Raw genomic sequence first — 25,694 nt, forward strand, 5'->3', positions numbered from 1 at the left:
GAGAACACTGGTCAATCCAGGATGTCAAATCAGCACATTTCTCTGATGGGAAATGTTGAAAAGTTGGTTATTTTCATCATTGCTTTATGAAATGAAAATTAAAACTACAGGTACTTTTTAACAATAAAGATAATCAAGCATTTTGAACGTTGAATTTGCAAGTTTTGTCTTCTTCCCAAACCTTGATTCACAGGGAATCTACATACTGCAAATTTTCAGGATTACAAAAGCCTTCATTTGCTCTGAAAAGATTAGAGTAAAGGTACCTTCACACATAACGATATCGTTAACGATATCATTGCTTTTTGTGACGTAGCAACGATATCGTTAACGAAATCGCTATGCGTGAGAGCGACCAACGATCAGGCCCCTGCTGGGAGATCGTTGGTCGCTGGGGAATGATCAGGACTTTATTTCGTCGCTGGATCACATGCTGACATTGCTGAATCGGCGTGTGTGACGCCGATTCAGCGATTTCTTCACTGGTAACCAGGGTAAACATCGGGTTACTAAGTGCAGGGCCGCGCTTAGTAACCCGATGTTTACCCTGGTTACCATTGTTAAAGTTAAAAAAAAAACACTTCATACTTATATTCCTGTCACGTCCTTCAGAGTCAGCTTCCCTGTGTCCCCCAGTGTCAGCGCCGGCCGGCCGTAAAGCAGAGCACAGCGGTGACGTCACCACTCTGCTTTCCAGCCAGCGCTTACACAGTGCAGGGAAGCAGACGCTGCGGGACGCAACAGGAATGTAAGTATGTAGTGTTTTTTTTTTTACTTTTACAAAGGTAACCAGGGTAAACATCGGGTTACTAAGCGCGGCCCTGCGCTTAGTAACCCAATGTTTACCCTGGTTACACGGGGACTTCGGCATCGTTGGTCGCTGGAGAGCTGTCTGTGTGACAGGTCTCCAGCGACCACACAATGACTTACCAACGATCACGGCCAGGTCGTATCGCTGGTCGTGATCGTTGGTAAATCGCTAAGTGTAACGGTACCTTAACACTTGGAGGTCTTCTAGGACTGTATCCAGCCTCTTTTTAGCTTTGTAACTCAATCACTGCCTTAATAATGTCAAAGTGACCTCAACATAAATGGCTGAGGGTAAATGGATGGTAACTAAGAACTAACAACTCAATGACTCTTTAACCCCTTTACCCCCAAGGGTGGTTTGCACGTTAATGACCGGGCCAATTTTTACAATTCTGACCACTGTCCCTTTATGAGGTTATAACTCTGGAATTCTTCAACGGATCCCAGTAATTCTGACAATGTTTTCTCATGACATATTGTACTTCATGAGAGTGGTAAAATTTATTTGATATTACCGGCATTTATTTGTGAAAAAAATGGAAATTTGGTGAAAATTTGAAAATTTCGCAAAATTCCAAATTTGAATTTTTATGCAATTAAATCACAGAGATATGTCACACAAAATACTTAATAAGTAACATTTCCCACATGTCTACTTTACATCAGCACAATTTTGGAAACAAAATTTTTTTTTGTTAGGGAGTTATAAGGGTTAAAATTGACTAGCAATTTCTCATTTTTAAAACACCATTTTTTTTAGGGACCATTTCTCATTTGAAGCCATTTTGAGAGGTCTATATGATAGAAAATACCCAAGTGCGACACCATTCTAAAAACTGCACCCCTCAAGGTGCTCAAAACCACATTCAAGAAGTTTATTAACCCTTCAGGTGTTTCACAGGAATTTTTGGAATGTTTAATTAAAAATGAACATTTAACTTTTTTTCACAAAAAATTTAATTCAGCTCCAATTTGTTTTATTTTACCAAGGGTAACAGGAGAAAATGGACCCCAAAAGTTGTTGTCCAATTTGTCATGAGTATGCTGATACCCCATATGTGGGGGTAAACCACTGTTTGGGCGCATGGAAGAGTTCGGAAAGGAAGAAGCGCCGTTTGACTTTTCAATGCAAAATTGACAGGAATTGAGATGAGACACCATGTTGCATTTGGAGAGCCACTGATGTACCTAAACATTGAAACCCCCCACAAGTGACACCATTTGGAAAGTAGACCCCCTAAGGAACTTATCTAGAGGTGTGGTGAGCACTTTGACCCACCAAGTGCTTCATAGAAGTTTATAATGCAGAACCGTAAAAATAAAAAATAATTTTTTCACAAAAATTAATTTTCGCCCCCAATTTTTTATTTTCCCAAAAGTAAGAGAAGAAATTGGACCCCAAAAGTTGTTCTACAATTTGTCGTGAGTATGCTGATACCCCATATGTGGGGGTAAACCACTGTTTGGGCGCATGGGAGAGCTCGGAAGGGAAGGAGCGCCGTTTTGACTTTTCAATGCAAAATTGACAGGAATTGAGATGGGACGCCATGTTACATTTGGAGAGCCACTGATGTGCCTAAACATTGAAACCCCCCACAAGTGACACCATTTTGGAAAGTAGACCCCCTAAGGAACTTACCTAGATGTGTGGTGAGAACTTTGACCCACCAAGGGCTTCACAGACGTTCATAATGCAGAGCCGTAAAAATAAAACAAACATTTTTTCCCACAAAAATTATTTTTAGCCCCAGTTTTGTATTTTTCCGAGGGTAACAGGAGAAATTGGACCCCAAAAGTTGTTGTCCAATTTGTCCTGAGTATGTTGATACCCCATATGTGGGAGGGACCACCATTTGGGCGCATGGGAGGGCTCAGAAGGGAAGGAGCGCCATTTGGAATGCAGACTTAGATGGAATGGTCTGCAGGCGTCACATTGCGTTTGTAGAGCCCCTAATGAACCTAAACAGTTGAAACCCCCACAAGTGACACCATTTTGGAAAGAAGACCCCCTAAGGAACTCATCTAGATGTCTTGTGAGAGCTTTGAACCCCCAAGTGTTTCACAACAGTTTATAACACAGAGCTGTGAAAATAAAAAATAACAAATTCACAAAAAATTTATTTTTTAGCCCGCAGTTTTGTATTTTCCCAATGGTAACAGGAGAAATTGGACCCCAAAAGTTGTTATCCAATTTGTCTTGAGTACGCTGATACCCCACATGTGGGGGGGAACCATCGTTTAGGCGCATGGGAGGGCTCGGAAAAGTACATAACAAAAGCATGGCAAAAATGTGGAACAAAAATAATTTTACGCAGTGTCCTTCCTGCCAACACATTAGGATATGCAGCAAAATTTTCTCCTGCAAATCCTGAATGTGTGCACATAGCCTTAGTCTCTGTACTATTCATTATAAGCCCTTGATAACATCATAATGAATTTAGGGGTGGGAGAAGACAAAATCAGGTGCTGAGCATCCTCTGCCACCTTCCAATTTATTACAAGTCCCTGACAGCATCTCATTCCACCTTTAAATTCATTATAAAACTGTCCTATGCAACTTATTTCCTCCTCTCCCAATCACCAATACATTTTAAACCCCCAATAGCATCATAATGAATAGTGAGATGGGGAGGACGCTATCAGGGACTCAGCACCCTCTTCCACCACCAATTAATTTTACATCCTTATTTAGTGGCCTCCTCCTCCTATTTATAAGTCCATTATAAGTCCCCTTCCACACATCCCAATACACCACATCCCTCATTGTCCTCCTCCCCCTGCCTTTCATCATTGTCCTCTTCCCCACCTCCTTCATAGCCCTCTCCATCAACTCCATTATTGCCCTCTCCACCACCTCCATCATTTCCTTTTCCACCACCCCAATCATTGCCCTCTCCACCACCTCCATCATTGCCCTATCCAACACCTCCATCATTGCCCTCCCCATCACCTGCATCATTGCCCTCCCCATCACCTCCATCATTGCCCTATTCACCATCTCCATCATTGCCCTCCCCATCATCTCCATCATTGCCCTCTCCATCACTTATATCATTGCCCTCTCCACCACCCCAATCATTGCCCTCTTCACCACATCCATCATTTAACTCTCCACCACCTCCATCATTGCCCTATCCACCACCTCCATTCTTGCCCTGCCCAATCACCTCCATCATTGCCCTCTCCATCACCTCCATTATTACCCTCTCCACTACCTCATCATTGTTCTCCCCTCCACTCCATCATTGTCCTCTCCATCACCTTCATCATTGCCCTCTCCCACCCCACCTCCATCATTGCCTTCTTCCCCACCACCCCATCATTGCCCTTTCCATCACCTCTATCATTGCTTTCTCCCTCACTACCTCTATCATTGCTTTCTCCCCCACCACCTCCATCATTGCCTTCTCTGGCAACACCCCATAATCGCCTTTTCCCCCACCACTTTCATCATTGCTCTTTCCACCACCTCCATATTTGCCTTCTCCCCACCATCCCATCATTGCCATTTCCCCATCCTCTATCATTGCTTTCTCCCCCACCACCTCTATCATTGCTTTCTCTCCCACCACCTTCATCATTTCCCATTTCACCACCTTCATCATCGCCTCCTTCCCCACCACCCCATCATTTCCTACTCCCCCACTATCCACATCATTGACCTTTCCACCACTTCCATCATTGCTTTCTCCCCCACCACCCCCATAATGGCCCTCTCCACCACCTATAAACACATACACACACTACTCACCTCTCTGCACATTACACACACCACTCATATCTCCCCACGTTCCCCTGCAGCCACAGCATAGCCGTCGGCAGCTTTCTCTCTGACACAGAAGCGCACTGAATGCTGACTTCATCCAGCTGCACTGCTGTGTCAGACAGGAATAGAGGGCAGGAAGCAAGTTGGATCTCTGCAGCTCCACTGTGCTGCCATTTGCACTGTTGACATTTTCTCCTGTAGGCAGCAGAGCTGCAGAGATCATTCCCTGCCCACCGCACATAAGTGCAATCTGGCCAAGGGTCCCACGAAGCCTTGGGGCAGGAGAAAGGCCAGATTGCCCTCAGTGTTAGCCACCCTGTAGGGGGTCCTCTCCACCTCCAGGCCCAGGCTGCACATGCAGTATGTCTGCCCCTATTTATATGATTTCTAATTGTATTTATATTATTTTGCAACAATTTCCACCTATGATATAAACATAATTCAGACTGATTAGGTCTCAGTAGAGAAGTATAGTGCAGAAGCTCAGAGGACAGTTATGGGGCTCTCTCTGGGCTCAGCAGGTACAAGACAATCTATAAATGTGGCTGCAAAATGACTATAGTTCTGGATACAATAAAATAATGACTGATATACTACCTGAACCTGTTTCTAGCTATATTCATGCATTCGTGTTGTTTCTTCCCAATTCTACTATCAGACTATCTAATTATTATATGAAACGGATGCTCACATGGACAATGTAGAAGAAGCTCACGTAAGAGTGGTTTTTACTAGTGTTGAGCATTCCGATACCGCAAGTATCGGGTATCGGCCGATACTTGCGGTATCGGAATTCCGATACCGAGATCCGATATTTTTGTGATATCGGGTATCGGTATCGGAAGTGTAAAATAAAGAATTAAAATAAAAAATATTGTTATATTCACCTCTCCGGCGGCCCCTGGACATCAGCGGGAGGATCCGGCGTCCGGCACGGCTTCTTTCTTCAAAATGCGCGCCTTTAGGACCTGTGGTATGACGTCCCGGCTTCTGATTGGTCGCGTGCCGCCCATGTGACCGCCACGCGACCAATCAGAAGCCGCGACGTCATTCCTCAGCTAAAGTCCTAGAATGAGCGCCTTCTAGGACCTGAGGAATGACGTCGCGGCTTCTGATTGGTCGCGTGGCGGTCACATGGGCGGCACGCGACCAATCAGAAGCCGGGACGTCATTCCACAGGTCCTAAAGGCGCGCATTTTGAAGAAAGAAGCCGTGCCGGACGCCGGATCCTCCCGCTGATGTCCAGGGGCCGCCGGAGAGGTGAATATAACAATATTTTTTATTTTAATTCTTTATTTTACACTTTAATATGGATCCCAGGGCCTGAAGGAGAGTTTCCTCTCCTTCAGACCCTGGGATCCATGAGGATACATTCCGATACTTGATGTCCCATTGACTTGTATTGGTATCGGATATCGGTATCGGCGATATCCGATATTTTTCGGGTATCGGCCGATACTATCCGATACCGATACTTTCAAGTATCGGACGGTATCGCTCAACACTAGTTTTTACATTAGATTTTTAAGATGAATTTTTCAGCTCTTTAGTAAGACGAAGCTTTTACTTATTGTCTTTTACATTGACCTTTTCCTATCCTCATTGTTATGCACTCCATTATTATTTTGCCATACATAAAAAGTAAATAATAAATTTAAAACAAAAAATAAAGACTTAAGTCACAATCCTAATAAAAGATTGAAGGAGTTTAGCAGATTTTGCCTTTATTGTAAGATAAGAGAAAAAAATAATGAGTCTGATATAATTATGTAATAATAATATAAGGAAGCTTTGCGGCAATTCATTTGTGTTATGATAATTTTCACATTTTTTCTATGCTTTTTTCATGAGGAATTCCATGATAACTATTTTCACTATTGCTATTTTTCTTATAGACCAGGCATTCAAATAATGTTACATCGATTATTCTTTTAGGATTCTTAAATCTTCAAAATTTCAAAATCCCATTCTTTTCACTCTTAGTTTTCATTTACTGTGCAACTATTTCAGGGAATTTTCTAATCATCGTTCTATTTCTACTGAGTAAAACCCTCCAGTCCCCCATGTACTTCTTCATTGCTCAGCTCTCCTTGTGTGACATCCTGCTGACCACAGACATTGTGCCGACCCTTCTTCTCACTGTCCTGTTTGGGGGAAGCTCGGTGACTCTCCTCGGATGCATCCTCCAGCTTTCATTTTTTGTTTTGTCAGAGACTTCGGAATGTCTTCTTCTGTCACTGATGTCTTATGACCGATATCTGGCCATTTGTTACCCCCTCCGGTATAACGCCATCATGAATCACATGTTTTGTGTGTTGTCAGTCAGTATAATTTGGTTTATTGTTTTTATTATAGCATTACTTGACATAATTCCTATGTTTTTTATGTATTACTGTGGACCACATATTATTGACCATTTCTTCTGTGACTTAGAACCTATATTACAGCTCTCGTGCTCTGATACATCCATAATTCATATACAGATTCTTATCATTGGTGTTTTAAATGGATTTTTCCCTTTTATAGTAATTGTGATATCCTATGTGTGTATTGTCATCACCATTCTGAAGATCCCATCCAACACCGGTAGACATAAAGCCTTCTCCACCTGCAGCTCCCACCTCATTGTGGTCTTCATGTTCTATGGGACACTAATCACTGTTTATCTGTTTCCAAGAAAAGAACAATCCCTGACGCTGAGCAAGATCTTGTCTCTGAATTATACTGTGCTGACCCCACTGCTCAATCCCATTATATACACTATGAGGAACAAGGACTTTAAAGCAGCTCTTCATAAAATAAATCTTGTCTAGTATAAATGAGTGAGGAAGGGATTTGCTTGTATTGTACAAGGTAAGCGACTGGATCAACCGAGGTCACAGGTATAGAAGAAAGCTCACGGGCCACTGATCCAAAAGTTCTGTTTGTGCAAATCAAATTATACCATAACAATAAATGAATAATTGTTTTCCTTCTTAACCTTGGGGCACATTTCTCCCAGGCTTCAGCCCAGGATGGGGAACATTTCGTACAGGATATGGCCCAGGATGGCAACCTTAATATAGGAAAAGGTCCATGATGTTATGATTAAAGGAGACATGTCAAAATTGTATCACCAAAAACATAATCAAGTGAGTAAACACTCCAAGAAAAAGCTACACCAAATGGTGAATAGCCAACCTCGGAGCACAGTATTGCTTTTAAACATAATTTTTCTTGGTTACTTTCCATTGCCGGCAGTTAACTACCTCCACCAGATCCTGATCAACTGACATAATCTCATCTTAATATCTTTGACACCACACAGCATCCTCATTCTATTTGCTTAAGACCTAGTGCTACAAAACAATACAAAAGTTCGAAAGTCTTTGGGAAAAAAGCATATGTTGGAAGATGCAACTCACCGACTGGTTGGCTCTCCATGAACTGCAACTTGGAATTGTCTTCAGCAATTATACCTGGAACTTTCTGGCAGCATTATAGTTACAGAAAATAACCCACTCTTCAGGCATGGCCCACATTATGAATTTAATGCTGGAAATTGTCTTTCTCAAAAGTACACGGTTGAGAAGTGTGATGACTAGGGTTGAGCAAAACGGATCGGTCATTTTCATAAGTCACCTACTTTTGGCAAAGTCGGGTTTCATGAAACCCGACACGATCCCAGTGTGGGATCGGCCATGCGGTACGCGATCTTCGCGCCAAAGTCGCATTTCATATGACGCGTTCAGCGCCATTTCTCAGCCAATGAAGGTGGATGCAGAGTGTGGGCAGCGTGATGACATAGGTCTCAGTCCCCACCATCTTAGAGAAGGGCATTACAGTGATTGGCTTGTTTTCTGCGGCATCACAGGGGCTATAAAGGGGCGTTCCTGCCGACCGCCATCTTACTGCTGCCGAGCTGAGCATAGGGAGAGGTTGCTGCCGCTTCGTCAGAAGCAGGGATAGCGTTAGGCAGGGTACATTAACCCACAAACCGCTTGTGCTGTAGCGATTTTCACTGTCCAACACCACCTTTTCTTTGCAGGGACAGTGGAGGCTACATTTTTCTTCATCAGTTCTATAGCTTATTGGGCTGCCCTAGAAGGCTCCCTGATAGCTGCATTGCTGTTTGTACGACGCTGTGCAAACCAACTGCTTTTTTCAAAGCACAAATCCTGTTGCTCCTTCCTTTCTGCACAGCTATCTTGTTTGTTTGTCCACACTTTTGTGTGCAGCAGTCCTTTTTATTGCTGCCTGCCATACTTTTCTGAGATTACTGTAGGGAGATAGTAATTGTAGGACAGTCCCTTTTTTATATATATATCTTCAAGCCGCTTTCTGCCACAGAAACTATACTGTAATACAGTGGGCCTGATTTATTCACTGGTCTCCGATATAAAAAAAAGAGGGGGAGATTAATATTGGCAAATCTGCATCTGTGCCAGTCCTGTCTGTGGTATCTGTCACTCATTTTCTGCCACAGAAACTATACTGTTATACAGTGGGCCAGATTTATTCATGCGTCTCCCAGAAAAAATAAAAAAGGGGGAGAATAATATTGGCAAATCTGCATCTGTGCCAGTCCTGTCTGTGGTATTTGTCTGTCATTTTCTGCCACAGAAAATATACTGTAATACAGTGGGCCAGATTTATTCACTGGCCTCCCATATAAAAAAAAAGAGGGGGAGATTAATATTGGCAAATCTGCATCTATGCCAGTCCTGTCTGTTGTATCTGTCACTCATTTTCTGCCACAGAAAATATACTGTAATACAGTGTTAGGGCTCGCGGAACGCACCAAATAATAAGATAGGTAGAATAAGGTGCGTTCGCAGCCCGGGGTCCACCGTGCAGAGATGGAACCTGCTGCCAAGTAATGACGGACTATATGGCAGTACAATGTGACTACACGCACGGGTTAACTTCACCCTGTGTGAAGGAAGCGAACCCTGTTAAGTCACAGGGCCGCGGTACCGCACACAAGAGCACAAGCAAGGAGTCTCCGAGCTCAGTCCTAAGACTTGAGATTTGAGTCTGTGTAGACTACTTGCGGTCAACACCGTAACTGCGGTATCAGCGTAACCAAAATAATAACTAAAGAATGCACGAGAGTGCGTGCGGTGCCGCAATGGCGGACGCCACTAACCACCCAGGCTTGGGTCAGGAAAGCGCTGTGAAAGCGCACAGCGCCATACTGGCGGACACAGCAACTACAGTAGACGCTGTATTGGTGTATAACGTGCTGTTGGGTAAGTCGGGCGCTAGACAGCAATCATACACCTTCCACGAACAGTCATCCAATAGGGAGGGTTTTTTAAGGAACGACTTTCACTCACAACAAACACATGTTTACAAATGTACACTAGCGCATGGCCGTGCGGCCATGCGAACCTTAAATAGCTGCAGCACGTATAGGACCTTTCAAAGAAGGACCAATGGAAGTCGCTGCAGTACCTGAGCATGTGACCCTAGATCTCCACTGAGAGATCTTGCCCCGGGCATGCTCAGTGTGCGCAAAGTAGGACTTAGTCCCAGAAGTGTCTGCTCGCTGCTGCCCAGCACTGTCTTCAATGGCAGAAGCTGGAAAAGCAGCTGTAACCCTTTGCACAGAGTGAGGCTGAGCAAGACACTAGGACCGACATCTCCGCTGAGCAGACTCCACTGCGGCTGGAGAAGAATGGGAGACCGCAGCAGAGATGGTTCGAGATTCCCCCTGTGCAGAGGCGGGAACTCGACACCTAACATTCAGTGGGCCAGATTTATTCACTAGTCTCCCATGAAAAATAAAAAAGGGGCAGATTAATATTGGCAAATCTGCATCTGTGCCAGTCCTGTCTGTGGTATCTGCCACAGAAAATATTCTGTAATACAGTGGGCCAGATTTATTCACTAGTCTCCATGAAAAATAAAAAAAGGGGGAGATTAATATTGGCAAATCTGCATCTATGCCAGTCCTGTCTATGGTATTTGTCACTCATTTTCTGCCACAGAAAATATACTGTAATACAGTGTGCCTGATTTATTCACTAGTCTCCCAGAAAAAATAAAAAAGGGGGAGATTAATATTGGCAAATCTGTATCTGTGCCAGTCCTGCCTGTGGTATCTGTCTGTTATTTTCTGCCACAGAAAATATACTGTAATACAGTGGGCCAGATTTATTCACTAGTCTCCCAGAAAAAAATAAAAAAGGGGAGATTAATATTGGCAATTCTTCATCTGTGCCAGTCCTGTCTGTGGTTAGGGTTGAGCGACTTTTAGTTGTTCAGAGTTTAGTCGGGTTTCATGAAACCCGACTTTCTCAAAAGTCAGGTCGAGTGAAATCGGCCGATCCTATTGAAAAGTCGGGGTCGGGGATCGGCCGAAACTCGAAACCCAATGTAAGTCTATGGGGGTTTTTGTTTTTTTTTACATTTCCTACAGGGCGATATAGCAGAAACGCCGGTAATTCAATTACCGGCTTTTCATTTGTCCTGCCAAAACCCGACATGATATGAGTAGTGTTGAGCGATACCGTCCGATACTTGAAAGTATCGGTATCGGATAGTATCGGCCGATACCTGAAAAATATCGGATATCACCGATACCGATATCCGATACCAATACAAGTCAATGGGACATCAAGTATCGGAATGTATCCTGATGGTTCCCAGGGTCTGAAGGAGAGGAAACTCTCCTTCAGGCCCTGGGATCCATAGGGATGTGTAAAATAAAGAATTAAACTAAAAAATATTGATATGCTCACCTCTCCGGCGGCCCCTGGACATCACGCTGGTAACCGGCCGGCTTCTTTGTTTAAAATGAGCGCGTTTAGGACCTGCGAATGACGTCGCGGCTTCTGATTGGTCGCGTGCCGCTCATGTGACCGCCACGCGACCAATCAGAAGCCGCGACATCATTCGCAGGTCCTAAATTCCTAGAATTAGGCGAATGAAGGTAACTACAGGTAATTGACCTACATTACCTTCATTCGCTGGGGTTTACAGCCACGAGCAGTGCTGCATTAGCAGAGATCCTGGCTGTAAAATATTTTAACTCCTTCAGATGGATTTACAACGTGGGACGTTTCAGATCTACGGAAGGTATGTATATTGTTGGACATCATGCTGGTAACCGGCCGGCTTCTTTGTTTAAAATGAGCGCGTTTAGGACCTGCGAATGACGTCGCGGCTTCTGATTGGTCGCGTGCAGCTCATGTGACCGCCACACGACCAATCAGAAGCCGCGACGTCATTCGCAGGTCCTAAATTCCTAGAATTAGGAGTTTAGTGAATGAGAATGACGTCGCGGCTTCTGATTGGTCGCGTGGCGGTCACATGAGCGGCACGCGACCAATCAGAAGCCGCGACGTCATTCGCAGGTCCTAAACGCGCTCATTTTAAACAAAGAAGCCGGCCGGTTACCAGCGTGATGTCCAGGGGCCGCCGGAGAGGTGAGCATATCAATATTTTTTATTTTAATTCTTTATTTTACACATCCCTATGGATCCGATACCGATACCCGATACCACAAAAGTATCGGATCTCGGTATCGGAATTCCGATACCGCAAGTATCGGCCGATACCCGATACTTGCGGTATCGGAATGCTCAACACTAGATATGAGACATGGTTTACATACAGTAAACCATGTCATATCCCCCTTTTTTTTGCATATTCCACACTACTAATGTTACTAGTGTGTATATGCAAAATTTCGGCGCTCTAGCTCTTAAATTTAAGGGTTAAATCATGGAAAAAATTGGCGTGGGCTCCCGCGCAATTTTCTCCGCCAGAGTAGTAAAGCCAGTGACTGAGGGCAGATATTAATAGCCTGGAGAGGGTCCACGGTTTTTGCCCCCCGGCTAAAAACATCTGCCCCCAGCCACCCCAGAAAAGGCACATCTGTAAGATGCACCTATTCTGGCACTTGGCCACTCTCTTCCCTTTCCCGTGTAGCGGTGGGATATGGGGTAATGAAGGGTTAATGCCACCTTGCTATTGTAAGGTGACATTAAGCCAGATTAATAATGGAGAGGCGTCAATTCTGACACCTATCCATTATTAACCCATTTGCATTAAATGGTTAAAAAAACACACACATTATTAAAAAGTATTTTAATGAAATAAAAACACAGGTTGTTTTAATATTTTATTGTATGCTCAATCCACTCGATGAAGACCCTCGCTCTGTAACAAATAAAAAATAATAAACCAACAATATCCATACCTTCCATTGATCTGTAACGTCCCACGTTGTAAATCCATCTGAAGGGTTAAAATATTTTACAGCCACAAGCTCTGCTAATGCAGCTGTGCTTGTGGCTGTAAACCCCAGCGAATGAAGGTAATGTAGGTCAATGACCTATAGTTACCTTCATTCGCGGTGATGCGCCCCCTGCTGGATGTCCTCATATGACCTCGAGCCTGGGAACTTTTCCCACTCTCCAGCAGGGGGCGCATCACCGCGAATGAAGGTAACTACAGGTAATTGACCTACATTACCTTCATTCGCTGGGGTTTACAGCCACAAGCAGTGCTGCATTAGCAGAGCTCCTGGCTGTAAAATATTTTAACCCCTTCAGATGGATTTACATTGTGGGACGTTACAGATCTACGGAAGGTATGTATATTGTTGGTTTATTATTTTTTATTTGTTACAGAGCGAGGGTCTTCAGCGAGTCGATTGAGCATACAATAAATTATTACAACAAACGGTGTGTTTATTTCATTAAAATACTTTTTAATATTGTATGTGTGTGTTTTTTTAACTCTTTCATACAATTGGATTAATAATGGATAGGTGTCATAATTGACACCTCTCCATTATTAATCTGGCTTAATGTCACCTTACAATAGCAAGGTGACATTAACCCTTCATTACCCCATATCCCACCACTACGCAGGAATGGGAAGAGAGTGGCCAAGTGCCAGAATAGGCGCATCTTCCAGATGTGCCTTTTCTGGGGCGGCTGGGGGCAGATGTTTTTAGCCAGGGGGGGCCAAAAACCATGGACCCTCTCTAGGCTATTAATATCTGCCCTCAGTCACTGGCTTTACTACTGTGGTGGAGAAAATTGCGCGGGAGCCCACGCCAATTTTTACAACGGGTTACTCCATGGAGCTCTTTAACATACCGTTCCTGGGTTAGAATGGGAAATTGTTAACAGGCCATGCCCATTACAAGATGAATCGGACATGGACTGCACAGATGCACAGCTACAGCCAGATTATTATGCTATTCCTTTGACTCAGATCACAACATTGCCCTCGCAGTGTACTGAGCCAGAATCTGACCCTGATGAGACTATGGAGCCCCTTCATGAACGCTATAGCACCGGCTTACACGGTGACACAGAGAAAGGTGCACAGGACATAGAAGAGGAGGTCATAGATGACCCAGTTGTTGACCCCGATTGGCAGCCATTGGGGGAACAGGGTGCAGCCGGCAGTAGCTCTGAAGTGGAGGAGGAGGAGCCGCAACAGGCATCATCATCGCAACAGGTTCCATCTGGCAGGCCCGTAACTGGCCAAAAACGTGTGGCAAAACCAAAAACAGTTGTAGGACAGCGTGGTCATCCGGCTAAAGTAGCTCAGTGTGCAATGCCTGAAAAGGTATCCGATAGTAGGAAGAGTGCAGTCTGGCATTTTTTTTAAACAGGATCCAAGTGATCAGTGCAAAGTCATCTGAAAGAAATGCTCAAGGACCTTCAGCAGAGGTCAGAATGTTAAAAATCTAAATACAAGTTGCATGCGTAGACATTTAACCACCATGCACTTGCAAGCCTGGACTAACTACCAAACGTCCCTTAACTTTGTTGCACCCTCTCACAATGAAGCTAGTCAGCAACGCTACATCCCTTCCCTCACTGTAAGCCCACCGTTTACCATACCACCTGCAGTAAATGTGGAGGTTTCGTCGCAAGGCCAAAGCAGTCAGGGAATCACCAGGTTCGTGGTAGGAAACACTGTATGTAGGCCAACAGCAAGAATACCATCACCAACCCTCTCTCAGTCTGCCATGTCCACCGGGACCCCCGCTAGTTCCACCATATGCAGCTCTCCAGTCCAGCTCACCCTACAAGAGACTCTCATTAGGAAAAGGAAGTACACCTCCTTGCATCCGCATACACAGGGTTTGAACGCCCACATTGCTAGACTAATCTCGTTAGAGATGATGCCCTACCGGTTAGTTGAAAGCGAAGCTTTCAAAGCCCTGATGGACTACGCTGTACCACGCTACGAGCTACCCACTCGATACTTCTTTTTGAGAAAAGCCATGCAAGCCCTCTACCAGCATGTAAAAGACGTCATTGTCCATGCACTCAGGCAATCTGTGAGTAGAAAGGTGCACCTGACAACAGATGCATGGACCAGTAGGCATGGCCAGGGGCATTACGTCTCCATCACGGCACACTGGGTTAATGTGGTGGATGCAGGGTCCACAGGGGACAGCAATATTGGGATAGTTCTGCCTAGCCCACGGTCTATGAAACAGGTGGCTGTAGGCATTCTTCCCCCCTCCTTCTCCTCCTCGTCCTCCAGCAGAAGCAAGAGCTTGTCCACAGACCACAGTCGCACGACCACTCCAGCCGCAGCTGCCACTGTTCCACACAAGGTGTCCCATTATGGCAAGCATCACAACTGTATTGGCAATGAAGTGTTTGGGCGACAACAGACACACCGTGGAAGTTCTGTCCGAGTTCTTGCAGAAAGAAACTCAGTCATGGCAGGGCACTGTACATCTTGAGGCAGGCAAGGTAGTGAGGGATAACGGAAGGAATTTTATGGCTGCCATAGCCCTTTCCCAACTGAAACACATTCCTTGCCTGGCTCACACCTTAAACCTGGTGGTACAGTGCTTCCTGAAAAGTTATCCGGGGTTACCCGACCTGCTCCTCAAGGTGCGCAGACTTTGCTCGCACATCCGCCGTTCGCCCGTACACTCCAGCCGTATGCAGAACCATCAGCGATCTTTGAACCTTCCCCATCATCACCTAATCATCAACGTTGCAACAAGATGGAACTCCACACTGCACATGCTTCAGAGACTGTGCGAACAGAGGCGTGCCATTATGTATTTATGGGAGGATACACATACACGGGCAGGCAGTTGGATGGCAGACATGGAGTTGTCAGGTGAGCAGTAGTGTTGAGCATTCCGATACCGCAAGTATCGGGTATCGGCCGATACTTGCGGTATCGGAATTCCGATACCGAGATCCGATATTTTTGTGATATCGGGTATCGGTATCGGAAGTGTAAAATAAAGAATTAAAATAAAAAATATTGTTATATTCACCTCTCCGGCGGCCCCTGGACATCAGCGGGAGGATCCGGCGTCCGGCACGGCTTCTTTCTTCAAAATGCGCGCCTTCAGGACCTGTGGAATGACGTCCCGGCTTCTGATTGGTCGCGTGCCGCCCATGTGACCGCCACGCGACCAATCAGAAGCCGCGACGTCATTCCTCAGCTAAAGTCCTAGAATGAGCACCTTCTAGGACCTGAGGAATGACGTCGCGGCTTCTGATTGGTCGCGTGGCGGTCACATGGGCGGCACGCGACCAATCAGAAGCCGGGACGTCATTCCACAGGTCCTGAAGGCGCGCATTTTGAAGAAAGAAGCCGTGCCGGACGCCGGATCCTCCCGCTGATGTCCAGGGGCCGCCGGAGAGGTGAATATAACAATATTTTTTATTTTAATTCTTTATTTTACACTTTAATATGGATCCCAGGGCCTGAAGGAGAGTTTCCTCTCCTTCAGACCCTGGGATCCATGAGGATACATTCCGATACTTGATGTCCCATTGACTTGTATTGGTATCGGATATCGGTATCGGCGATATCCGATATTTTTCGGGTATCGGCCGATACTATCCGATACCGATACTTTCAAGTATCGGACGGTATCGCTCAACACTAGTGAGCAGTGGTCGAAGCTACAAGACCTGTGTCAAGTCCTTCAGTGTTTTGAGGAATGCACATGGCTGGTTATTGCAGACAACGCCATAATAAGCATGAGCATCCCCCTAATGCGTCTGCTGATGCAACGTTTGACGCACATAAATGAGCAGGCGTCTGCAGCCGAGGACAAGGGAAGCATTGATGACAGTCAGCCATTGTCTGGTCAGGGAAGTTTACTAGACGAGGTGGCGGGCGAGGAGGAGGAGGACGAGGAGGATGATGGGGATGAGTATTTTTTGGATGAGGAAGCTTCTTAGGGGGCAATAGAAACTGCTGGCGTTGCAAGGCCAGGTTCAGGGTTTTTGAGGGAGACAAGTTACGTTGATTTCCCCGAAAGTGCTCCTCAACCCAGCACAAGCAGTGATTTGACAACTGGAACATTGGCCCACATGGCGGATTATGCCTTGCGTATCCTCAAAAGGGACCCACGCATTATAAAAATGATGACCGATGACGATTACTGGTTGGCCTGCCTCCTGGATCCACGCTATAAAGGGAAATTACAAAATATCATGCCACATGAGAACCTTGAACAAATCTTGGCAACCAAACAAGCAACTCTTGTAGACGGTTTGATTCAGGCATTCCCAGGACACAGCGCCGGTGATAATTCTCACACGAGCTGCAGGGGGCAACAGGGCAGAGGTGTTAGAGGTGCACAAATCAGAAGTGGCGTTGGACAGAGGGGTTTTCTGACCACGTTGTGGAGTGATTTTGCAATGACCGCAGACAGGACAGGTACTGCAGCATCAATTCAAAGTGACAGGAGACAACATTTGTCCAGTATGGTTATAAACTATTTTTCCTCCCTTATCGATGTTCTCCCTCAACCGTCATTCCCATTTGATTACTGGGCATCCAAAACAGACACCTGGCCTGAATTGGCCGAATATGCATTTGAGGAGCTTGCTTGCCCAGCAGCTAGTGTGCTATCAGAAAGAGTATTCAGTGCTGCTTGTTCAATACTGACCGAAAAAAGGACTCGTCTGGCTACCCAAAATGTAGATGATCTAACCTTCATTAAAATGAACCAGTCATGGATTTCTAATTATTTTGCCCCACCTTTCCCGGCTGACACCTAGCTTTCCTGTAAAAAGTTCTTGCTTTCGGACAGGTCTTACTTACTGTTCAAATCTCATATTTTGCAGCTGCTGTATGTCCAGCATACAACATGTTTACACCTCCCTAAATGGCCAAACTCCCCCCACGGGGCCGTGGTCTCCACTTGGTGCAAGCACCCGTGAGAGAGCCGTTTGTCTGAAGAGGTGAGTGTACCCACTTTTGGGTGACGGCACTGGCACTGGGTCCCTCATAGTACAATGAAGTGTCTCTGGCGGTGGTGGCATGCACTCAACGTCAGACACACCGTTGTAACATGAGGGGCCCTGGGCCAGTACCGCCGGCCACGAGAGAGTGTTCCCCCCCAGCTCAAACAGTGCTCTACCACTTTCAAAATTATCTCTCACTGCTCCACCACTGTTTAGTCTATGCGGTGAAATCCTTCAATGCCTGGCACGGACAATACCAAATTGTTGACATGTAGCTAAAATATTCAGGGGCCCTGTCTCACATTTACACCAGTAAATACTTTGCGCCAAATAGCAATGTCTGAAAGTTAACAGAGGAGCCCACCCCTGTATCTAAGTATGCCACCTGTTTTTTTTTTTTTTTGTTGTTTGAGAGACATTAACATCTATTTATTATTTTGGAGTATTAAGTGTGTCAGACACTACTTCCAATTATCCTCCGCTGACCACGACAATGCTGCCTGTGTACCCCTGCAACATAATCGAACCTGCATTGAGCCTATTTTTTTATTTTATGCCTACTAAGTATGTCTGCGGTCCATCCTTCAAATTGTCCTCCGCTGACCACACTAATTCTGCCTGTGTACCCCTGCAACATAATCGAACCTGCATTGAGCCTATTTTTTAATTTTAGGGCTACTAAGTCTGTCTGCGGTCCATCCTTCAAATTGTCCTCCGCTGACAACACCAATGCTACCTGTGTACCCCTGCAACATAATCAAACCTGCATTGAGCAATTTTTTTTTTAGGCCCACTAGGTCTGTCTGCTATCCATCCTTCAAATTCTCCTCCGCTGACCACACCAATGCTGCCTGTGAACCCCTGCAACATAATCGAACCTGCATTGAGCCTATTTTTTTATTTTAGGCCTACTAAGTCTGTCTGCGGTCCATCCTTCAAATTGTCCTCCGCTGACCACAACAATGCTGCCTGTGTACCCATGTAACCTTTTTTAAACCTGCAGTGAGCAAACTTTGTGGTGTAAGGTCTACTAGCAGTGTCTGTCTGTGCCACTCAATACAGCTGTCCTCCTCTTAAAAAAAGTGAGCTGCAATTGTCAGGTTTTCAGCCTGTCGGAATTTTAAAAGTGCATTGGGGCCACAAGTTTGGTTGGGTTCTACAAACTGTGTCTATAGCTCCAAGGTGTTTTCGAGGTTGCCTTTCCTTTGCTTCAATCTTGAGGCTCTCGTTAAGAAGTTGGTAATATAACACTGCATTAGGCCTACAAGTTGGGTTTGGGTTCTAGAAATGGTGTCTGCCGATCCAAGGTGTTCTCCAGGTTGCCTTTCCTTACTTTCCTTAAATTCAATTTTGAGGCTCTCGTTAAGTAGTTGTTAATATAATACTGCATTAGGCCTACAAGTTGGGTATGGGTTCTAGAAACGGTGTCTGCCGCTCCAAGGTTTTCTCCAGGTTGCTTTTCCTTAGCTTCAATTTTGAAGCTCTCGTTAAGTAGTTGGTAATATAACACTGCATTAGGCCTACAAGTTGGGTTTGGGTTCTAGAAACGGTGTCTGCCGCTCCAAGGTGTTCTCCAGGTTGCCTTTCCTTAGCTTCAATCTTGAGGCTCTCGTTAAATTGTTTTTAATATAACACTGCATTTGGCCTACTTGTTTTGTTGGCCCTACTAATGGTGTCTGCCGCTCCTTGCTGTTCTCCTCCACTGAACAAACCAGTGCCGCCTGTTTACTTCTGTTTCCAATTTTGAGCGGCATTTAGGCTACTTACTGATTTGGGCCTACTCACTGTGTCAGCCTCTCATTACAGTTGTCCTCCACTGAACGAAGCAATGCCGCCTGGTTAGTCCTGTTACCAATTTTAAACTGCATTTATCCTGCTTTATCATTTGGGCCTATATCTGTGTTTCCTCCTCATCCTGCCCATTGCCCAGCCAGTGATAGATGAGTCTGCTGGTACATTGACCCAGAACGCTACATTCCCCGTGCACGCTACACAGCCAGAATGTGACCCTTCTGAAAGTCAGGTTCCCCTTCCCGCATACAATACCACCTTACACGGGGACAAAGAGGAAGGTGCAGATGAAATTGAAGGTTCCTTCATCAGGTGGGGGGAGAATAATCGTTGGCGACATCACTGGCACAGGGCCCTTCATAGTACGCAAAAGTGTCGCTGCTGGTGGGAGGCTGTTATGACCTGGTGGTCAGGACAATAATGGACCTGGTGGTTAAGAGCACACGGAATTACCTAATATTTACTGATAATAAAGGACGAGCTCTGGGACGTGGGAACTCTGCTGACCGCAATCCCTAAACCTATCAACCACACTAGAAATAGCCGTGGATTGCGCCTAACGCTCCCTATGCAACTCGTCACAGCCTAAGAAACTAGCTAGCCCTGAAGATAGAAAAATAAAGCCTACCTTGCCTCAGAGAAATTCCCCAAAGGAAAAGGCAGCCCCCCACATATAATGACTGTGAGTAAAGATGAAAATACAAACACAGAGATGAAATAGATTAAGCAAAGTGAGGCCCGACTTACTGAACAGACCGAGGATAGGAAAGGTTACTTTGTGGTCAGCACAAAAACCTACAAAAAGACCACGCAGAGGGCGCAAAAAGACCCTACGCACCGACTCACGGTGCGGAGGCGCTCCCTCTGCGTCCCAGAGCTTCCAGCAAGCAAGACAACAAATTAAATAGCAAGCTGGACAGAAAAATAGCAAACCAAAGAAATACAAGCTGGAACTTAGCTTCTGATGGGAAGACAGGTCACAAGAACGATCCAGGAGAGTAATAGACCAATACTGGAACATTGACAGGTGGCATGGAGCAAAGATCTAAGTGGAGTTAAATAGAGCAGCCAGCTAACGAATTAACCTCGTCACCTGTGGAAGGAAACTCAGAAACACCCACCAGAGGAAGTCCATGGACAGAACCAGCCGAAATACCATTCATGACCACAGGAGGGAGCCCGACAACAGAATTCACAACAGGAGGCGACCCCGCCGTGCAAACACACCGCCGTACTTTGAGGGGCCATGTGCCAGTGGCAATGCCAAGGAGTGCCCCTCCCCGCTTGCTCAGGATCACAGCACTTGCAAAGTTGAAATACTTACCTCTCCCTGCTCCACTGCCGTGAGGTGGTCCACATTTCCTGGGCCCACTAAATACTTGAACCAGCCCTACCCCCCACAACTTTAGCCAAATGACCCCCAATTTCCAATGCCTAACTATTATTATAAGGTAAATTAAGATTGACAAGCTTCAGTAACAAGAAATGATGTTTTTGCCATTAAAATGGGCAATGTAGGTGTTTTCCTGGCCCCCCACTCACTGCTGACTGCCATTGACTTGCATTGGGTTTCGTGTTTCGGTCGATCCCTGACTTTTCGAGATAATCGGCCGATTGCACTGGACTCGACTTTTGAGATAGTCGGGTTTCGCGAAACCCGACTCGACCCTAAAAAAGTAAAAGTCGCTCAACCCTACTTATAACTCCCTAACAACAAAAAAAGTTGGTTCCAAAATTGTGCTGATATAAAGAAGACATGTGTGAAATGTTACTTATTAAGTTTTCTGTGTGACATATCTCTGTGATTTAAGGGCATAAAAATTCAAAGTTGAAAAATTGCGAAATTTTATAAATTTGCATCAAATTTCCACTTTTTTCACAAATACACGCAGGTAATATCAAATAAATTTTACCACTATCATAAAGTGCAATGTGTCACAAGAAAACAGTGTCAGAATCATCAGAATCGTTCAAGCGTTCCAGAGTTATCACCTCATAAAAGGACAGTGGTCATAATTATAAAATTTGGCCCGGTCATTAACTTGCAAACCACCCTTGGAGATAAAGGGGTTAAAAAAAAGAAAAAAAAGAGTAGAACAAGGCTAGTACACACAACTATGCTATGTATGCCTGACAAACTATGATTTCTAAACAGATACACCAGGCCTCAGTCTGACGTAACAGACTGTATACATTTTTTGGGGGGGTTTGGGTGAATTTTGGAAAAAAAAATGAAAACTCCAGCGAGATACATATTAACTCATCAGCAGCAGCAGTAGGCAGTTATGGAGCTTTGGAAGGGATGCAGTGGGAGCTATGTACACACATACAGTGCCTGCAGGTCTTGCACTGATGTGGATATGCTGTGCCCTGCCTGCCTAGCGCTGCAATGTTGGGACCCACGAATTAGCCCTAAAAAGGACTGTTGGTTTCTCAGGAGTTGTGGATGTAAGAGTTGCAGACCTCCACTAACTATAAAAACCACAATTGTGACCCTATCTCAGCAGCAGCTCTCCCTACGCTGGCTGAAACAGGAACAGAATGCGGCGGGCAGAGTGACACCAGGTCTCTTATACTCATGATCATGATGTGCGGCCAGCCAATCACTGCACGACCACAACAAAGATGACTGCGGCATTTCTTGGCCTGGCAGACAATCCCTGCCCCGTGATTGGTTCTCTAAAGTCCGCCAAAAACGCTGGGTGGAGACACCAGTTCCCGCCAAATAATCCCGGAAATGTTCGCTGTTCACCGAATACACAGAGCATAGCAATACTCGGGCGGGTAATGAGTATTGGCAAGCACGTTCTAAATGGACGCACACATGGAAAAACAGAGAAGAAGCTCACAAAAAATATTTTTTTTCCATTAAGTTAAATGCTAAACTTGTTTTTCACTTATTTACTAAGCTGAAGATTCTACTTAACTTATTTTACAATGACATTTTCCTATCCTCATTTTTATGCATTCCATTATTATTTTGCTGAAATGAAATATGTAAATTAGCTAAAAAAGATAATGTAAAGATTAAAGTCACAATCCTCATAAAATTACTTTTAATTCTATTTATATTATTTTGCAACAATTTCCACATATGATATAAACATAATTCCGACTGATTAGGTCTCAGTAGAGAAGTATTGTGCAGAAGCTCAGGGGACAGTTATGGGGCTCTCTCTGGGCTCAGCAGGCACAAGATTCTCTATAAATGTGGAGAGAAAATGACTGGATTTAGGATACAATAAAATAATCATTGATACATTACATGAACCTGTTTACAGCTATATTCTTGCATTCGTGTCGTCACTTCCAAAATCTAATATTATCAGACTATCTAAATATTATATGAAATGGGCGCTCACGTGGACATCGTAGAAGAAACTCATGTAAGAGTGGTCTTTACATTATATTAAATGCTAGGTTTTTTTCACCTCTTTAGTAAGATGAAGCTTTTACTTGTTTTCTTTTATATTGACCTTTTCCTATCCTCACTGTGATGCACTCCATTATTATTTTGCTGACGTAAAATATGTAAATAACCTAAATACCAAATGTTAAAACTTAAGTTACAATCCTAATAAAAGATTGATGGAGTTTAGCGGATTTTGTCTTTATCGTAAGATAGGAGAAAACAAAATAATGGGTTTTATATAATATTAAAATAATAATTTAAGAAAATTGTGTTGCAATCATATTTTCTCTTTTCATTTTTCTGTTTTCTTTAGTTGGATTTTCATGATAACTATTTTCACAATTACAATCTTTTTTTCTAGATCAGACTTTCAAATAATATTACATCGATTATTCTTTTAGGATTTCCAAATCTTCAAAATTTCAAAGTCCCGTTCTTCTCACTCTTGGTCCTCATTTACTGTGCAACTATTTCGGGGAATTTTTTAATCATCGTTCTATTTCTCCAGAGTAAAACCCTCCAGTCCCCCATGTACTTCTTCATTGCTCAGCTCTCCTTGTGTGACATCCTGCTGACCACAGACATTGTGCCCACCCTTCTTCGTACTGTCCTGTATGGGGGAAGCTCGGTGACTCTCTTCGGATGCATCCTCCAGCTTTCTTTCTTTATTCTGTCAGAAACCTCAGAATGTTGCCTACTGTCGGTGATGTCTTATGACCGATATCTGGCCATTTGTTACCCCCTTAGGTATAACGCCATCATGAATCACATGTTTTGTGTGTTGTCAGTCAGTATAATTTGGTTGATTACTTTCGTTATAGCTTTAATTTATGTAATCCCTATGTGTTATCTGTATTACTGTGGACCACGTATTATTGACCATTTCTTCTGTGACTTAGAACCTATATTACAGCTCTCTTGCTCTGATATATCCATAATTCATATACAGATTCTTATTCTTGGTGTTTTAGTTGGAAATTGCTTTTTTATAGTAATTGTGATATCCTATGTGTGTATTGTCATCACTATCCTGAAGATCCCATCCAACACCGGTAGACATAAAGCCTTCTCCACCTGCAGCTCCCACCTCACTGTGGTTTCCATGCTTTATGGGACACTATCCATTGTTTATATGTTTCCAACAAAAGGACAAACCCTCTCCCTGAGCAAGGTCTTATCTTTGATTTATACTGTGTTGACGCCACTATTTAATCCTATTATATACAGCATGAGGAACAAGGACTTTAAAGAAGCTCTTCATAGACTAAAATGTGTCTAATGTAGAAGTGAGAAAGAAAGAAGGAAGGATTGCACGTATTGGAATATGTAAGTGTATGGATCATCCAGTCCACAGGCATAAGAAGCTATAGGTGGCTCTTATTATCGCCCCTATTAGGCTAAGTCCTCTAATTGATCTGCCTTATCCCCTGATGAGTCCCAGGAGGGATAAAACACATGTAAAGGGGGTTTCCTTTGCTATCTGACACCATTATATGGATCCAAAAGGTGGCAAACAATAAACAATAAAATCATTAGGCCTACTATAGTGGTGCAGCCATGAGGTCCAATTAGCTACTCAAAAACCTATGTGCTAAAGCTTTGATTCAGTGGCAAATCAGAAGGCCAGATTTCCACTCAAAAATCGTTGGGCCTAAAATAGTAGTGCATCCACGAGGCCCAGTTAGGTACAAATTGATTGTGCTAAGACTTTGCTTCAGCTGCAAATCACAAGGCCAGATTTCCACTTAAAAAATTATTAGGCACAACAATGTTTTTCAGAGACACTAAGAAAATAAATAGTGATTGCTCATTTAGTGACAGGTGACTGACAGCTGTGGGCCTAAGGTTGTGAAACAGCAGGGTACAAGAGGGTAAGGCTACTTACAACATGAGGGGCAAAAAGCGACATTGTGGTGGAAGGGGGAATAGGTTTGGTGTTCGACATGTACATGGGTTAGGTGTTAATTGTGTTAATGTGAACGAAAGCTCAACTGAACATTCACCATCTCACCCTATCAAGAGATCACTAACAACATCTGCAACTGGCCGGTCTACTTGACTCCCTTTCTTTGGAAGCCACACAGTGGTATGCCTTGTAGATGATGCTCAGACAGAGCATGTGCTTGAGTGGATGGTAAGTGCTGTATCAAGTGTCTTTCCTCCTATTCCTCCACCTTAACATCAAACACTGTACAATCCTCAGAGGTGGCACCCCAATCACCCTTGTTTTTTCCCGACATCAAAAATTTCAAAACGCCCAACTTACTGTGGAGAACCTCAGATGGACCATTCTGAAGAACTATTCACACATTGTTTTTCATGGGCATCAGAGGTTTACTCCGAAGAATCACTTTGTTTTCAAAGTGGTTTATGATCCATGTAGGCCTGGACATTTATCTGTTCACTACATTTATTGTGTCCTGCTGTCTCAACTGAGTTAGATCTCACTTTTTTTTCCTCTCTCTCATTAACAATCAATCTAAGAGCTATCCTTCTATAAATGTAGACTTACTTTGGGGAATGATTCATGCAGGGGTGCATTTGTGCACTATTATTCCTGTACAGTTATTCGAAGTACAGTTTTCTAAGTACTGGCAGTTAAAACATGGCAGTTAGACAGGTCAGGAGACAGGTAAGACAATCTAAATCTAATCTCAGTTCATTTGAAACATTATACAAATACATATGGTAAATATTTGTTCTATTTATCCTGGCTGCCGCATTC

General features: G+C 44.2%; 2 protein-coding genes across 2 annotated transcripts; both read left to right on the top strand.

Annotated features, from left to right (window-relative positions):
• Positions 1–5,267: 5,267 nt before the first annotated feature.
• On the top strand, positions 5,268–7,414 carry LOC138674844 (olfactory receptor 5V1-like). The gene is made up of 2 exons (XM_069762662.1): positions 5,268–5,291; positions 6,472–7,414. The coding sequence occupies exons 1-2, from the start codon at positions 5,268–5,270 to the stop codon at positions 7,387–7,389; spliced, it is 942 nt and encodes a 313-aa protein (XP_069618763.1). The 3' UTR covers positions 7,390–7,414.
• Positions 7,415–22,907: 15,493 nt separating this feature from the next.
• LOC138674845 (olfactory receptor 10C1-like) lies at positions 22,908–24,248 on the top strand. The gene is made up of 2 exons (XM_069762663.1): positions 22,908–22,943; positions 23,331–24,248. The coding sequence occupies exons 1-2, from the start codon at positions 22,908–22,910 to the stop codon at positions 24,246–24,248; spliced, it is 954 nt and encodes a 317-aa protein (XP_069618764.1).
• The last annotated feature ends 1,446 nt before the right edge of the window (positions 24,249–25,694 follow it).

The sequence above is a fragment of the Ranitomeya imitator genome, chromosome 4 (genome assembly GCF_032444005.1).
Source record: "Ranitomeya imitator isolate aRanImi1 chromosome 4, aRanImi1.pri, whole genome shotgun sequence".
NCBI classification, from domain to species: Eukaryota; Metazoa; Chordata; class Amphibia; order Anura; family Dendrobatidae; genus Ranitomeya; species Ranitomeya imitator.

Coding starts and splice junctions, on each gene's coding strand:
- LOC138674844 (XM_069762662.1), top strand. CDS start 5,268: ATGGACAATGTAGAAGAAGCTCAC. Junction 5,292..6,471: donor ACAATGTAGAAGAAGCTCAC/GTAAGAGTGGTT, acceptor TTTTTCTTATAG/ACCAGGCATTCAAATAATGT.
- LOC138674845 (XM_069762663.1), top strand. CDS start 22,908: ATGGGCGCTCACGTGGACATCGTAGAAGAAACTCAT. Junction 22,944..23,330: donor ACATCGTAGAAGAAACTCAT/GTAAGAGTGGTC, acceptor CTTTTTTTCTAG/ATCAGACTTTCAAATAATAT.